Source organism: Jaculus jaculus, chromosome 8 (genome assembly GCF_020740685.1).
Source record: "Jaculus jaculus isolate mJacJac1 chromosome 8, mJacJac1.mat.Y.cur, whole genome shotgun sequence".
In the NCBI taxonomy this organism is placed as follows: domain Eukaryota; kingdom Metazoa; phylum Chordata; class Mammalia; order Rodentia; family Dipodidae; genus Jaculus; species Jaculus jaculus.
This window is the reverse complement of record NC_059109.1, coordinates 57254557-57272010: the sequence shown is the minus strand read 5'-3', so window position 1 is coordinate 57272010 and position 17454 is coordinate 57254557. Positions and strand designations below refer to the sequence as shown.

The 17454-nt window shown below is 45.4% G+C and overlaps 1 protein-coding gene across 1 annotated transcript in view; it reads right to left on the bottom strand.

Moving 5' to 3' along the window:
- Positions 1 to 362: 362 nt before the first annotated feature.
- Positions 363 to 17454, bottom strand: part of Vps39 (VPS39 subunit of HOPS complex) — a 54285-nt gene continuing 37193 nt past the window's right edge. The window contains exons 12-25 of the mRNA XM_004660891.3: positions 13677 to 13819; positions 10901 to 11044; positions 10113 to 10254; positions 9929 to 10015; positions 9535 to 9608; positions 9120 to 9218; positions 8010 to 8127; positions 7269 to 7397; positions 5818 to 5920; positions 5554 to 5599; positions 4178 to 4327; positions 3914 to 4048; positions 3584 to 3675; positions 363 to 2313 (exon numbers count right to left, since the gene is read on the bottom strand). Coding sequence (XP_004660948.1) covers positions 2238 to 2313; positions 3584 to 3675; positions 3914 to 4048; positions 4178 to 4327; positions 5554 to 5599; positions 5818 to 5920; positions 7269 to 7397; positions 8010 to 8127; positions 9120 to 9218; positions 9535 to 9608; positions 9929 to 10015; positions 10113 to 10254; positions 10901 to 11044; positions 13677 to 13819 — 1538 coding nt within the window. The 3' untranslated portion in view covers positions 363 to 2237. The remainder of the gene's footprint in view (positions 2314 to 3583; positions 3676 to 3913; positions 4049 to 4177; positions 4328 to 5553; positions 5600 to 5817; positions 5921 to 7268; positions 7398 to 8009; positions 8128 to 9119; positions 9219 to 9534; positions 9609 to 9928; positions 10016 to 10112; positions 10255 to 10900; positions 11045 to 13676; positions 13820 to 17454) is intronic.

Sequence of the window (17454 nt, the reverse complement as noted above, 5' to 3'; positions counted from 1 at the left end):
TGCACAAGGTGGCACACGCATCTGTAGTTTGTTTACAATAGCTGGAGGCCCTGTCACATCCATTTTCTCTCTGTGTCTGTCTCTTTCATTCTACATTATTTATTTGAAATAAATAAAAATATTTTTTAAAAAGAATTTTATTTGTACATGTGTTTGTATGTATGCATGGGTGCCCCAAGGCTTCTTGTTGCTATAAATGAATGCCCAGGGCATGCACCATTTTTTGTGTCTGACTTTACATTGGTGCAGGGAAACTGAACCTGGCTGGCAGACTTCGCAAGTAAGCGCCCTTAGTAGCTGAACCATCTCGCAGCCCTTTCTCAGAAGGGGGGGGGGGGGGAAGCAGCCCAAGGAGGCTTGTGTTCTTGCTTGATTATGTTTATTGTTAGGAGCGGCTAAGAGCCTCCATCATCCTCAGTCCAAAAGCGTTCCCTCCATGCTACCATGCTATCCAGGGAAGGAAGGATGGAATCTGGGAAAACAAGATCATGTATGTTTAGCAGATAGGAGCAAACACACCTTTATTCTATTGTCTCAAGCACAGTTCGTGAGAAAGGACACTATAAGCACAGCAGGCCAGGAAGGCAGGCAAGCTGCCTGCTGAGGACGGATGCCTGGCAGCTCTCTGCTGTGCCAGGGGTAGTCCCCCAGTGTAAGCCGGTGCAGACACATCCACGGCAGGACTGCGTCTTGTGGACAGCTATGGCCACTACAGGCCTCTCATGAAGTACTGGCTAAGCTCAAAGATCCAAGTGAAGTCCCACATCTGTGAATAGTGCTGGCAATGCTCAGTCTCTTCAGACCCCCAGAGGGAGAATGCTAGAAGGGCCTAGGTGACTTATCACCAGCAGGCCAGTCAACAACAGGGCCCAGCCCAGACAATGTGGAGGTATGTCAAGGACAGGCCACTGAAACAATGTCAGTGCTGGGCACTGCCACTCACCCTCATACTCTGAAAGGTATCAGGGCAACAAGACTACAAATGAACAGGAACCCTAGTGAGGACAGATGGAGGACTACTTGCCCATACAGCTTCCCATGCAGGAACTCTTGTTCCACACACCTTTGGCAGGCTCCTCCGTGTGCTTAACAGAGCCGGGATGAGGCACATTCCTGCCCCTTCCTCTGCTGCTCTGCCACCCCAGCATCATGCCAGTCAATTTCTGGTCGATTGTTCCCTGTTTCTAGCTGAGACCCACCTTCCGGTACTATCCTATGGCCATTCTCCAATCCTGCAAACAAAGTTAGTTAGGGAACAATGACAGGGCAGGAAAGTAACAGGATGGAAAGTAACTATGAAGGAGAAAGATGTCCAAAGCAGAGCTCACTCACAAAGGCTGAACACTTGTCCAGCAGCTGGTAAGTGGCTGGAACAGGCGCCTCTGTGGGGACTCTGCCTAAGGACCGTGCTGGTCTGTCCTTAGGAGATGCAGTTCTAGTGCTATGGGGAGGGACCATGGCCCATTCCTGCAGAGAACGTTCTCTCCTAAGCTTCTTGGCAGAAAGTGTAGCTAATGAGCTAATGTCTGACAACTGATTATCAATGTGCTCCTAGAAGCCTAGGCTCCCTCTTCTCCATCTAAGAATTAGCTACCTTCACACCTACAGAGTGGGACAGAAACCTGGGTGGCATAGCAAGGGAAGAGATTAGGGGCAAAATAAATAGTGAGAAAGAAAAGGAAGTTGAAAACTAAAGGGACCAACAGGGAGACTTCTTGGGGAATGGGCAATGCTCCTATGGAGAAATCACTGGCAAAATAGATAATGAACCATTTGGTCTATGGGGCTGAAGTGACTCTAGTATCTTCTTCCCATTGTCTCTCCCAGTAGCCAGGAGCAGGGTGGGGCCTTGTGAAGTAGAAGCTGTGTACTTATCTTAATTAAAAAAAAACCCCAGTAAGCCCCATGGGTGCAAAAACTTGAGTTAGGTCTCCTTATCCCAGTGATTGGTATGTGAAGGCAAGACGGCGCACCTCCTCTGTCCAAGCAGGTGCTAAACTCTCTGGCAATGCCTGCAACATAACAGTAAGATGTAACTATCTCCTTCTCTATGAAAAAGCTGGCAAGACCAGGACACAGGTCTAGTAAATTCAGAGATGTTCCAGGGCACAAGACAGCCAGCAGCATCCAAATGACGAAGACACCTGGCAGCGGCAGATCCTGGCTCCTAAGGCAGCTGCTCTTCTCCTCTCTGGGAGAGCCGAGCTGTCCACTGCTAAGTCTGTGGGATGCTGGCCTCAGGTGTCGGCTGTGTTGACCTCTTTGGAACAGAAGTAGTGCACGACCACTCCATTGGGATATCTTGCAAATGCACTGCAGGAAGAAGAATGGCTCGGAGGTGAGAGCTGCTTCTAACACGGTATTCTAGTACCCACTAGAGGCTCCTTCCCTGGGAACTACCCCAAAGCAGTACACCCAAATCACAGAGAACAGCCTACCCCAGGGTCTTGTTTTGTAGTGCTGGGCATCAAACTCGGCCTGATGCATGCTAGGTGAACACTCCACCATGGAACCAGATCCCCACCCCAAAGTCCCCACTTAGCTGTAGCACCATTTCTAGGAAATAATAAGAGGACTACACAAAGTTTAGGTGCGCAGGAACATGTCTACTAGTCAATCAGTCAGGGCTGTGTGTGGATCAGTGGTAGAGAACCTGACTGTGACGCATGAGGCTCTGAGTTTGAGTCCCAACACCACAACAAACAGTCAGTGCAGAGCACATGGCCTACTGCTCAGCGCTGGCTTATGAGGCCAGCGGTGCTCATGAGAGTAAGCTGCAGGCCAGTTCTAACACAGGACAATGAATCAGGTCTTCATAAAGAGAAATATTCTGGGCTGCAGAGATGGCTTAGCACTTAAGATGCTTGCCTGCAAAGCCAAAAGACCCAGGTTCAATTCTCCAGGACCCATGCAAGCCAGCTTCACAAGGTGGCACATGTGTCTAGAGTTTGTTTGCAGCAGCTGGGGGCTCTGGCACACCCATTTTCTCTCTCAAATAAATACAAACTTAAAAAATATTTTTTTTAAAAAAAGATTCTAACCATGTAAGGCAAAGGACAAATCACCCTCCTTTGAAGGAAGGGGACAGACCATACAAAATGTCCTAACACCGTGTGGTGCCAGACTAAGAGCTTACTCAGTTCATGAGACAGTAGGCTGAAAGATTTTCTCTCTTTAGAAGCTCATCCTTAAAACTAAGGACTTTTTTTCTGACATGGCGGCACAGGCCTGCAATCCACACTCAGGAGGCTGAGGCAGGAGGAGAATCAAGAGTTCCAAGCTAGCCTGACCTACATAGCCAGATCCTATCTTATAGAAGACTTTCACCCACATTTATCTACACATTCTCTGGCTACACTGTTATGTTTAGCTACCACAGGGAACGAGTTTCCTGGGCTGGAATTGAACAGCCCCATGCCAGAGTCCTACATGCCAGGTGCTGTGAGTCCTCAAAGTCCAGCTTCAACAATAGCATGGCTTGCTGTCCAAAGCTCCAGAAGTCAGTGATCGAGGCAGCCAGCAGCTGTCCCTCCTGACTGTTCCCCACTCCAGGGACCCCCATCTGAGCACAGGTGCTACTCACCTGTTTCCAATCTTCTTCTTACACACCATGCACACCTTCTCCTCCGTGATGATGCACTTCACCTGCTGGTGTAAAATCCGTTCTTCCTGAACCTGGGCAGAAGGGATTGGCAAGAGGTTCCATGTCCAGTTTGTAGGAACTGACAGCAGAAATTGGTACCATTTCATTTCTGAGCTTAACAGATTCTACTTGTCCAAATACTTGTAACTAAATATCATGTTGCTGCTGGATCAGCCTGACCTACACTATATGTTGCTTGATGAGAACAGACATGTGGAAACTGCCTCATAGTAAAAACCAAAGCCCACCGTGAAGGTAGAAGGCTCGTACCCTCAGAAACTCGGCATGGAGAAGGTTCTTGAGCACTTGGTTGAACCGTTTCTTTTGGGCATTCTCTTCTAAGACCTTTTCCAGAAAGATGCGTATGTCATTGATCTGAGTGTTGGCTGGCAGAAGGTTGATTGCCTGGAGACAGGTTGAGGAAGAACAGGGGTGAGACTGAGAAAATGCCTAAAAACAAAAGGTCTTGGGCCTTGTCCCTTTCCCAACCCTCTTCTTACTCAGTACACCGTCTCCCTACGGAAGGCTACTGACCTTGGTGGTGTCCAGTTTGCTGTGGTGCAGCTCGAGGACCTGCAAGGCAGCCTGGAGATTGGCTTGTGGCTCCAGCAGCTCCAGCTTGATGGGCCCCAGGCAGTGAATGCTGGGGGGTGATAGGTACATCCGAAGCAGGGACAGATACACCTGTCGCATATAGACACAAGTCACACAACAGGCCAGCACCAACCCTTCCAAAGCCCTCCACTGAGTATCCCTGAAGATTAGAGGAGAAGCTAAAGCAACAACTGCCACAGAGCAGTCCAAACTCACTGTTTCAACCCTTGAAAAGTTAGGTAAAGTCAAATAGCCAAATGAGGGTGCTAATTAAGTAACAATTTTTCCCTGTTGAAGGAAGCCAAATGTCTTGTATTTGACTTTATACCATTTACGAAATGAAAACATTGCAAAATAACTTAAAGACTACATACTTTCTTTGGCTATGAAAGCTGAGAACCCAGCCATTTCTGGGTGTCTCCATCCCAGCACTTTCATCGTGCAGGGCCAGGTAACGCTTTGTGGTGGAGCTGCCCTGTGCATCTCTTAACAGCATCTCAAGCCTCTACCCTGGATGACAGTAATGCTAGTCACAATAGGCACACATGTCCTCACACTGAAAAACTGATGCACAGTCAGACACAGTATGCCAGTTCCTTCCTCCTCAATGGGCCAATCCCTTGGGACTCTCAAGAGGGAGAGGGAAGCTAATAATTATGTGGATGACAAGAGATGGAAGTCAGAAGTAAACCAGCCATACAGTTACCTAGACTTTTTCTCAATAAACACATGCTAAAAATTATTCCACTCAGGGCAAAGGAGATGGCTCAGTGGTTTAAGGCACTTGCTTGAGAAGCCTGCCAGTCAGGGTTCAACTTCCAAGAAGCCACGTATGCCAGTCAAAAATGTAGTGCAAGTGCCTCTCACTTGTGTACAGCACCCTGCCACACCTACACACACACACCCACAACCCCATTGTGTAGCCCAGTGTTGTGGTGCACATCTTTAATCCTAGCACTTAGAAGGTAGAGGTAGGGTTACTGAGTTCAAGGCCAGCCTGGGACTACATAGTGAATTCCAGGTCAGCCTGGGAGTAAGACCCTACCTCAAAAAATAAAAAAATAAAAAATCAGCTGGGTGTGGTGGCACACACCTTTAATCACAGCACTCGGGAGGTAGAGGTAGGAGGATTGCTGTGAGTTCAAGGCTACCCTGAGATTACATAGTGAATTCCAGGTCAGCCTGGGCTAGAAAAAACCCTGCCTTGAAAAGCCAAAAAAACAAAACAAAAACAAATCATTGTGTGCAATGACCTGAGCCCTGCCCCATTTAGCACTTCATATTAGTGCCACTTGTAGGTCACAGCTACTACTTACATCTTTGTTGCCATCTTTGTTTTGGTCATAGTGCTTGTGGCAGTACCTGCAAGGGAGAAAGCGATGAAAGCTGGCAAGGGAGACTAGACGGAAGGCTGTGTCCATGTGCCCACTGGAGCAGCCAAACCTGTGGCCAGTGGGGGAGGTGATGTGCCCTTGGTCAGCAGAGAATAGGGAAATGGCCTTCTTGGCTTCTCATGCCGCTCATCTTTCTGAGGAGCCTGCTTGCGAAGCTCAGCAGGTAGCAGGGTAGGACTCACTTACTCCTCAGCCATCTTTGTATCCTTTAAGATGTGAACATAGATGAAGAGAGCTTGTTCATGTTTCCCCATGCGTCCCAGCAGGAGAGCTCGTTCTTCTAAGAGGCCTAATAGGGAAAAAGACTGTGTATCACTCACCATCATTCAGTAAGTACAAGGTCAAGGACCAAGCTAGAGGAACGGATGCTGGTGCATCGTAAACGTAACAAAGGGCTGGGAGTATAGAGTAGAGGCAGAGTGCATGCTTAGCATGTGTGAGGTCCTGGATTCAATGTCCAGTATAAGATAGTAAAAAATAATAAATAAAAAGGAAGAAAATATTATTACTTAATTTTTTTTTTAAAGGAGAAGAAATTAAAAGGAAAGGAGCTAATTTAGGAGATAGTATTACATTCCACCTTTTCTTGAGGGTGGGGTTGAGGTAGGGTCTCATGCTAGCTCAGGCTGACCTGGAATTCATTCTAGAGCCTCAGGCTGGACTCATACTCTTTTTTAAGTATTTTATTTTTATTTATTTATTTGACAGAGAAAGAGGGAGAGAGGCAGGGAGAGAGAAAGAGAGAGGGAGAGAATGGGTGCCCCACTGCAAATGAACTCCAGACACCTTCACCCCCTTGTGCATCTGGCTAACGTGGGTCCTGGGGAATCGAACCTGGGTCCTTTGGCTTTGCAGGCAAACGCCTTAACCGCTAAGCCATCCTTCCATCCTTTATTTGAGAGAGAGAGAGAGAGACAGACAGAAAAGCAGAGAGAATGGGTACATGGGCCTCCAGCCACTACAAATGAATTCCAGAGGCATGTATGACCTTGTACATCTGGCTTATGTGAGTCCTGGGGAATTGAACCTGGATCCTTTGACTTTGCAGGCAAGCACCTTAACCACTAAGCTATCCCAGTAGCCCCAGTACTCATACTCTAGTTGATCCTTCTATCTCAGCTATCCAAGTGCTGGAATTAAAGGTGTATGCCACCACTCCTGGTCCTTCACACCACCTTTTTCATGATCAATAGAAGCTGAGTAAGGACACTCAATAAAAGCCAAGTTCATAGTAGTACCAGCAACAAGCTAGGCACTTCAGGCAGGTAAAGAAAGACCTGACCTTGGCCTCACAGAACTGGTAAATCAGTCAGCTTACCTTTCTCAGATGAATGAAGCCAGATCACAAGTGCTCAGAAAGGAATTTGGCCAAGAACACGTTCTAAAGTAGTAACAGGTTAGGTAAGCTGACCATCAATTAGCAGGTGGTTCACACCCAGGAAAGAGAATTTTCTCAGGCATGGTACCAAAGCAAATCTCTAGAATGAAACAGGAGCACTAGCCTCAAATACCAGGTTCCTCCTCTTAGAGAAGGGTTGAGGAACAGTAAAAAAGGAAAGCTGAACTTCTCCATTATGTTAATAATAATAATAATGAGTTTAACAATGAGTGGTTCTGTCCCTAGGCTAGACACTCACCATCAAAAGGAAAATCACAGATGAGCCGGCCTGGGTCATAGTAGCTGGAAATCTCCAAGAACATAAGCAGCTTTTGCCGGTATTCTCCCAGCTCACCCTCTTCCTCCCCAGCAGGGACTGGCGTTTTACCTTTAAAGGAAACCAAGCTTGATGTGAAAGGTTGCTATCAGGCATTCATGTGGGTCATCAAGAAAAGGAGGGGCACAGGCTCAGTGATGTTGCCATGTGATCAGAAAGCACCTCCCAGGTTTCCCAGGGGTGGTTTTTTACTCCAAGATCTCGATGGCCTCAAAACACCAGCATACAGTTAAAAAGAGCAGGCTGAATATAGAAACACTAGTAGGCCAACTTCTTTCCCTCCCTTCCTTCCTTGTTTAAGGTGAGGTCCCACTCTAGCCCAGGCTGACCTGGAACTCACTTGGTAGCCCTAGGGTGGCTTCGAACTCAAGGTGATCCTCCCACCTGGAGGTGCTGGGATTAAATGTCTAGCCAACCTGTTATCAGCACAGCTGCAATCTTTCACACAGATTTGTTCCTTTGTTCTTCCCTAGGGGAGGACACCCAGAGATGCCAAGACCCAGACAAAAGTCTACTGAGCAGGTTCCCCTGGCTCCTCTGAAGGACTTCCCACCCACCTGGGAAGAGAACAGTGGGGTGGGCTTCCTCACAACACACACAAGTACCAAGCTGTCTGGCCTCTAAGAAGGTCAGGGAACAATAGCTTGGTGTAGGAATTGGTACCTGCAGGGAAAGACAGGAGGTACTCCTTCATCAGACCTTGCACCTTCTCACAGTACAGTTGGATCAAGCAGTTGTGGAAGCACGAGCCAGGCTCCTCCCAGACGTGGATAATGTGCTCCTGAGGCAGGATGCAAGTCTTTCTGGCAGGATCTGTGACCCAGACTCCCAGTCTCCCTCTCATTTTCAAAGCCCAATTGGTCCCATCCAGATTATCCCTATTTAAGCTGCAGAGATGACCAAGGATAGCTCTTCTAAAACCACTGGGAAATTTCATAATGTAGCCATGTAAGGAAGAGATTTTTCAATTTCCACTCTAAATTTCTTTCATTAGGTTTGTCCAATAACCATTCAGACTCAAGTCAGCCTATGTAATGTTAAATCTTTACATCCTAGCAGTTAAAACTTAAGTGACTGTCTTATGATCACAACTGAATTTGGCTGTATAAATATGACTTTAACTTTTTTTTTCCCCCTACAATAGCATTCTTTTTTCTGTTTCAAAATAATGTTTCCTACTGTAGCCCAGATCAGCCTTGAACTTGGGGCAATCCACCTGTGAGGATAATAGGTATGAGCCCACCATGCCCAGCTTAAAACATCATTTTTTAAAAAAAAATTACTTTTTATTTTTCAGGGTAGGATCTCATTCTAGCTCAGGCTGACCTGGAATTCACTATGTAGTCTCAGAGTGGCCTTAAACTCATGGCGATTCTCCTACCTCTACGAGTGCTGTGATTAAAGGTGTGTGCCACCATGTTTAACTCATCATTTCTTTTCTTTTAAATAGACAGGATCTCACTCTAGCCCAGGCTGGTCTTGAAACCATGGTGATCCTTGTACCTCAGCCTCATGAGTGCTGGGATTAAAGGTGTGGGCCACCATGTCCAGCTAAAATATCATTCTTATTATTTCTCTATTTTTCACTAGACTCAGAAGGTATCATCAAGAGTAGCATTTCTAGCTTTGGCTCCTGGGATCTCTTCAGAGGAAGCTGAAATAACCTTCCTTGTATTTCCACCAAGCCCCAGGTGACACAACCCCCACCCCCCAAATATTAACTGCCCAAGTGATTCACATCATCCTAGATACTGGGACCAAAGCATATCTTACCAGATAAGGAATAGCCAGACCTTTAAAATTCTCTATTAAGAAGCTGAGCACTCGATCTCGTGGTAGAGACTCCACTTCTGGGAGATCTTCAGTAAATATCTGTGGAACAAACCTAAGTTAGAACCATCTGACTACAGTGCCCCAAACACACACACATGTAAATGTTGGGAGCACATGCTTCAGAAGGGAAAATGTATGAGGCATCAGCAGCTGGCTAGCATATGGCAGACTAGGCTAAAGGCCTCCTGACCCCAGGCAAGGATCTGTCTACCATCTATAGTGTTGTCTCATGATGACACTTTAACTCCAAAGGAATGGCATGAATCTAGCCTTCCCCTACATCCACAGTTCCCTCTCCAGGTACAGTAAGGAACAATAGCTGCACTAGACAAGGCCAAGAGGCTGCAGGACCTACCTTCAGGCCATCTTCTGGGAAGTCCCTCAGCACCCAGACTGAATAGGAAAAAATCAAATGCAGGTTTTCTGCGCCTACAGGGAAAAGGAAGATTTGTTGGCACCTGACAAGAGGCCTGTCTACTGGGACAGGAAGGAAGGTTTACAGTGTACATGTGGCCTCAACATTAAATTTTGTGGACAAGACTGTGCAACAGCCATTCAGAACTGGTTGGCCTTCTGGCCTGGCCTCATATAAGAAGTTTCCTGGTTTGACCACTTACGGCCTCTGATGCTCGGTGGAGAAGCAAAGATGGAACACAAGGGTTGAAAGGGACTGATCAGACTCAGAAATAAGGGAGACCAGGCCTATGTAAACAGGGAAACAACTCCACTGCTTCCAAAAGGGGCCTTACCCAAGTGCTGAAGATACTGCACTGTCCTCTCATGGCCTTTCAGGGGAGAGTTAGCTTTCTTGGACTGGTCCACTAGCACCTGCAGAGCTGGCCACAAACACCAAGAAGGTCATGAGTATCTTCCCCATGGGACACCTGCCTCCTGCTGCTGACACACAGGAGCTCAGCAGCCCCTTCCTGATACCTTTCTCGTGGAGGCCCTTCTTCTCATACAGGATGATCAGCTCACTGTACTTGTGAGCCTTCTTCAGCACATGCTCGCTCTCCTCAATGTGGCAGTGGTTGTTCTCCAAGCGCAGCAAAGGAGCCACTAGAGCAACGTTCGTCTGCAGGAGTGGAGAGGGGACATGAACCACCAGCAGAAACTGCTTCCTGGGAGCCTCTCTGGTCCCTAGACTGAGCCTGCTCTAGGCTGAAAGGCCAAGGACACAAAACAAGCACAAGAAAGCAAATGGTCCCTTTTTCACAGTGGTAAGTAGTAGCCTTTAGAGTACAATGTGTCTTCTGTGGGAGGAGTTATGGCCTTTGAGGAATTACTGTCTCAACTGACCATGAAGCACTAGCCTCAATTTTACTGGCAAAGAACAGGCCACCGTAAGACCCTGCATGAGTACCTTGCCTTATCCTCTTAATTGCAATTCTAAGACCTTCACATGTATCAAAGATTAGGTGATCTCCATCATCAACTCTCGGGCTGGAGAGATGGCTTAGTAGTTAAGGCGCTTACCAATGAAGCCTAAGGACCCAGGTTCAATTCCTCAGTACCCATGTAAGCCAGATGCACAAGGTGGCACATATATCTGGAGTTCATTTGCAATGGCTAGAGGCCCTGGAGCATCCATTCTCTCTCTCAAATAAATAAATAAATTTTTTTTGAAGATCTTACTCTATTAGTGGAAGGTCCCTAGAGTATAGAGTGCTCCTCCACACCCCCAGTTTCAGAGCCCAGGAATGGATATGGAAGCCACTCACGTGGAGGTAGCACTTAAGCAGGGTGGTGTCAATGATCTGCAGCAGCTTCTTCTTGGATTTGATGGTGGGAGTGCCTTCCATGAGTGGAGAGGTGCTGGAGTGGTGGTCAGAGTCATTTAACTTCTTCACCAGCTGACTTCGCTTCTGCAAATACCAAATTCCAAAACTGCAGGGTCAAGGCCAGTATTAAGCCTTTCTTCATTATCTGAGCTACTAGGTAACTGTGAATACCTCCAAATGTGCTCATGCCATTAACCTGGATCCATTTGCTTTTTATCAGAGATCACAATAAGCCCAGTGTGGTGACACACATGCCACCTTTAATCCCAGCTGAGGTAGGCCGTGAGTTCAAGGCCACCCTGAGACTACACAGTGAATTCCAGGTCAGCGCCTGGGCTAGAGTGAAACCCTACCTCAAAAAAACAAAACAAGACTAGCGATCACAACAGAAGACAGTCAAATTGCCACAGATATAATAATAAAATGACCAATTAGCTTTTATTTTCAGCACTAGGGATCAAAGCCAGGGCTTTAAATATGCTAAGCAAGCACTATCACTGAACTACACCCTCAGTCCTATTTCCTTAGTTTCTGCTGATTTTAATATTGGGATTGTGGCAAACACCTATAATCCCAGCTACACTGGCGACTGAGATGGAATAATTAGGAAGGAGCCCAAGCCCAATTTAGACAAAACAGAGACTTCATCTCAATCTAAGTAAATACTTCATCCTAAGTGGAATCATCCAGTTTGCATTCTTTGTCTGACAAAGCCCATGGTTTCTTTTGGCAAAATCCTGAGTTGATTTATTTTGTGCATCACCAATATAAGCGGAGGAGACCAGGGAAAAAGGCGTGCTCAGGCTCCTGAAGTGAAGACACTGGCAGCAGAGGGCCTTCCATAAGGCCACAAACTTTGGGAAATATTATGTCCTAAGAATCTTCACTTAGTACAGGGCTAAGAAGTATGAATGCAGAGGCAAGTTTGTGTGCTGCTCATGGGGTACGAGACATAGCTGGGTGCCTTGAGCTCAAGGCCAAGACTAAGCACGTCTGATGAGACCTGTGGGCACTCACTGACTCAGAAGCAGGAGTGGAAGGCAGCTTTACAATTTTCCCAGCAACGCTTTTTGGAGCCTAGAGGAAAATTTCTTACAAAGGTCTGCAAACACTTAAGAAAAAATATTCATAAAATCTCTGACCCATATATGTGCACAGGAAATAAACAACAGCTCTCTGTGACAAACTGGGTTCAGAGACTTCAAGAGGGCTGTGGATGTAGTAATACTGGTAGAGTCCTTGCCTAGCATGTACAAAGCCTTAGGTTTGATTTCTAGTACCACATAAACTGTATCAGATGTCTGTAATCTCAGCACTTAAGAGGTGGAAGCAAGAGGATAACAAGTTCAAGATCACTGTTGGTTTCTTCCTATGCTACACAGAAGTTCGAGGTCAGCCTGGGCTATTTGAGACCCTGTCTCAAAACAAAACAAAACACACACCTTTAATCCCAGCACTCAGGAGGCAAGAGGTAGGAGGACTACAATAAGTTTGAGGCCACCCTAAAACTATATAATGAATTCCAGGTCAGCCTAGGCTAGAGTTGAGACCCTACCTCAAAAAACCAAACCAAACCAAACCAAAGGCTTTAAGGAAAGGTTTGCTTATTTTTTCTTTTTATTTATTTATTTATGAGGGGGAAGGAGGGAGAGAGAATGGGCATACCAGGGCCTCTATCCTCTGCAAACAAACTCTAGACATATGCACCACCATGTGCATCTGGCTTATGTGGGTTCTGGAGAATCAATCCTGGGTCTTTATGCTTTGCAGGCAAGCACCTTAGCCAATAAGCCATCTCTCCAGGGCCTCCTTTCCTTCCCCCTTGTTTTTCAAGGTAGGGTTTCATTCTAGCTCAGGCTGACCTGGAATTCACCACATAGTCTTAGGGAGGCCTTTAACTCACAGTGATCCTCCTATCTCTGCCTCCCAAATGCTGGGATTAAAAGGTGTGTGCCACCAGGCCCAGCTCTTTTTTTAAAATTTAATTTTATTAAGATTAGTCTTAATGTTGACTTAAAATGTCATTTGTCCATAACAGTAAATTTTTTTAAATTAAAGCTACCTAAAAGAAACATGTCAGAGAAGAAGCACTTTCCCAACATATGGGTAAATTTAAAACAAACTATAGAACAGAACATACAGAATAAATGAAAGCTAGTTTATAAACACACATAAAAAAACTAAACAAACAACACTAAAATGTTACTTATCTCTGGGAGGTACAGGTGACATGCATTCTTGTTTTGTATTTTCTATGTTTTCCAAATAGGACAGGCATTTCTCCACACAATGATGAATGATAAGAAAAAGCTTGTAACTAAAATATGCCCTTATTATCCTATAACAGCTTACTGTGAATTTTCCAGGTGTGTTTCCTGATATGAATATTGGGTTTAAAAAAAAAAAAGACAGCACAAAGGTACTGTTCTATTGGAAGCAGCAGCAGAAAGAAACAGTGCCCCACAGAGGCTTCAACAGAGTTCACTTATGGAATGCCTGCACCAGGGCCTCCACCTGTTAAGTGCTGAGATTACAGACATCTGATACAGTTTATGTGGTACTAGAAATCAAACCTACGGCTTTGCACATGCTAGGCTAGGACTCTACCGGTATTACCACATCCACAGTACTATCAAAGGCCTTCAATTTATTGCCACAGAGAAATGGGCACTAGAATTTCCAGGTGCAGTCTTACATATACCTATATTTTACGTACCTGTGTCAGGTAGTCAATCAGAGCTAAGTGAGCCTTCTCCAGTTCAGCGCCAGAGAGGGAGGGCAGTGGGTTAGGATACTGCAACTGCTTCCTGTAGTCTGTGGGCAGCAAGTCAGGGTACAAGCCCATCACATGGGTGGGATCTACAGGAAAAGTAAATGTGATTCTTCTATAAAGAAGCCCAATAATTTAATGATAAAAAATGTTACAAAAATGGCATGACTCTGTCTTCTAATATACAGAAAGATAAAATTAGAATAAAATCTTATCAACTCTCTAAAAGTAGAGGAATAAAAACTTTCTGGGCTGAAGGGATGGCTTAACAGTTAAGGCACTTGCTTGTGAAGCCTAAGGACCCAGGTTCGAAGTCCCAGTACCCACGTAAGCCAGATGCACAAGGTGGCGCATGAGTTTCCTAGAATCCATTTGCAGTGACTGGAGGCCCATTTTTTTTTTTTTTTTTTTTTTTTTTTGGTTTTTCGAGGTAGGGTCTCACTCTGGTCCAGGCTGACCTGGAATTAACTCTGTCATCTCAGGGTGACCTTGAACTCATGGCACTCCTCCTACCTCTGCCTCCCGAATGCTGGGATTAAAGGCGTGCGCCACCATGCCCGGCTCAGGCCCATTTTTTATATCTCTGTCTGTCTCTTACTCTCTCTCTGAAGTAAATAAGTTTAAATAATTTTTTTTAAAAAAACTTTCCAAGAAAACTTGATGACTGATGAATACAACCACACTCCCACACACAAATATGATATGCGCACAGGATAAAAAAACTAGTATCAAAGAGGTCACTTTTTCCAAAAAATATTTTATTTTTGGGCTAGAGATGGCTTAGCGGCTAAACACTTGCCTGTGAAGCCTAAAGACCCCAATTCAAAGCTCGATTCCTTAGTACCCATGTAAGCCAGATGCACAAGGGAATGCATGCACCTTGGGTTCATTTGCAGTGGTTGGAGGCCCTGGCACACCCCCTCTATCTGCCACTTTCTCTCTCTGTCGCTCTCAAATAAATAAATAAACAGAATGTCCTTTAAAAACATTAATTTTTTTTTTCATTTATTTATTTGAGAATGACAGAGAAAAGAGGCAGAGAGAGGGAGAGAGAGAGAGAATGGGTGCGCCAGGGCCTCCAACCACTGCAAACAAACTCCAGATGCATGTGCCTCCTTATGCATCTGTAATATGAGTCCTGGGGAATCCAGCCTTGAACTGGGGTCCTTAGGCTTCAAGGCAAACTTAACTGCTTAACTGCTAAGCCACCTATCCAGCCCTAAAAACATTTAAAAAAAAATATTTTATTTTTATTTATTTAGAAAGAGCAAAAGACAGAGGTAGGAGGATCACTGTGAGTTTGAGGCCAGTCTGGGACTACAGAATGAGTTACAGGTCAGCCTGGGCTAAAGTGAGACCCTATCCTCCCAAAAAACAAAGCACACAAAAAGCTGGAGAGATTGCTTAGTAGTTAAGGTGCTTGCCTGCAAAGCCTAAAGACCCAGGTTTAACTCTCCAAAACCCACGTAAGCCAGATGCACATGTTGGTGCATGTGTCTAGAGTTCATTGCAGTGGCTGGAGGCCATGGTGTGCCCATTCTCTCTCTCTTTAATAAAAAACAAATAAATAAATATATTTATTGATAAATACGTAAATATGTTATGGCAGATTGGAAGGTCAGAAGTCCAAAACAGACTGAGGTCACTGGGCTGCAGGGACACATCCCTTCTGGAGGTCCCATATGTTGCCTTGGCCAGTTCCCCCAGTCTGCCTGCAACCCTTGACTTGGGGTCCTCCATCTTTGAAGCCATCGAGAGTCAGAGGGTCTGTCATCTTTTCTTTGTGTGTATGTGTGTGGTTTTGGACTTCTGACTTTCCAATCTGCCATGACATATTTGTGCATTTTTTAATAAATAAATAAATATTTTTAAAAAACAAAAAAGAGCAAAAGAGAAAGAGGTGTTGGAGAGATGACTTAGTGGTTAAGGGACTTGCCTGCAAAGCCACAGGACCTGTTTGATTCCCCAGGACCCACATAAGCCAGATGCACAAGATGGCACGTGCATCTGGAGTTCATCTGCAGTGGCTCGAAGCCCTGGCATGCCTATTCTCCCTCTCTGCCTCTTTCCCTCTCTCAAATAAATAAATAAAAATAGAATACAGCCAGGTGTGGTGGTACATGCCTTTAATCCCAGCACATGAGAGGCACAGGTAGGAGGATCACTGTGAGCTTGAGGTCACCCTGAGACTACATAGTAAATTCCAAGTCAGTCTGGACTAGAGTGAGACCCTACCCCGAAAAACAAAAAACAAACAAAAAAATAAAAGAATATTAAAAGAGAGAGAGAGAGAGAGAAAGAGGCAGATAGAGAGAATGGGCAGGCCAGGGCCTCTAGCCACTGCAAACTAACTCCATACACATATGCCACCTTGTGCATCTGGCTTACATGGGTCCTGGGGAATTAAACCTGGGTCCTATGGCTTTGCAGACAAGGCCTTAAACACTAAGGTATTTCTCCAGCCCACTTTTTCTTTTTTTTAATACCTTAGAACTTAAGTGTACAGCCTATATATCCCACCTGCCATGGGAGACTGGTTAGTGTCCAGTGCACCAATACTGCAGAACACTGTGTAGCTTGTGGTCAGCTGGCACTTAGCACTTTCTATGTTCCTCCACTCATGACAGCTGTAAAGGCAGAAACTACTTTTTTCGTACTTCCTGTGAGATGTAGAGAAAGGCAGTGAGATGGGGACTTCCTCCTTATACAGAACTGCTAGATGACACCCAGCATAATCCAGCATCAAATTATCAGCTTTAGCGGAGTGGAGTGGCACACACCTTTGGTCCTAACACTGGGGAGACAGAGATAGGGGATTGCTGCGAGTTAGAGGCCAGCCTGAACTACAGAGTGAGTTCCAGGTGAGCATGGTGTAGAGTGAGAGCCTACCTTGAAAAAAACAAAAAAGAGAAAGACACCAGAGCTCCTCACAAACTCAAGAAATGTGAAGGGAGGATAGCAGGGAAGAACAGAGGAACAGCTGGTAAGGAAGACAATTGAGAGGACCAGCAGGAAGCCTCCCCTCCCCCACCGCCAGCATAAGTACCAACAAGCACCACCTGGGGAAGGGAGCTCACCTAAACAGCACACTAAAGGTGATCAGAGCAGCGATTCAGCGACAGAGCCAGCCTACCTGAACCCACAGCAACAAAGAGCGACCCAAGCAGGAATGCAGCATAATTGGGACCAAAATCATCCCAAAGTTACCTGGGATTACAGCAAGGAAGGGTCTCACATGGTCACAAGCTGACTTGGAACCCTCAACAGACCAGAAATCTTAGCCTCCTAGTTGACAGGATTAAGAGTGTGGGGCAACACACATCACAAGGGACTGTGATTTTGTTTAAGGATCTGGTAGTCATAATAACTACTTTTGCATACTCTGTGCTGGTTTTCATTGAATGTGTACATTGTTTAGTTAAATTTTAAAATCTGCCTGTATTTTGTTCCACTCAGCCTACTTGAATACTTTCATAGCAGGCAAACCCAACATCTAGGATCACTTTTGTGGTTACTCTGAGAGTCTTAAAGAGCCACACCTAGCACCTTAAGCTCCTACCCTGAAGATATATAACATCAGATTGATTGATACATCTAATAATATTGGAGCTTATTAGAAAACCCAAGCATTAAATTAATCCAAGATGCAAAAATATGCACATTATAACACAAAAAATCAAGACAATATAAATCCACCAAAAAGTGTTAATGCATCAGAAATGAC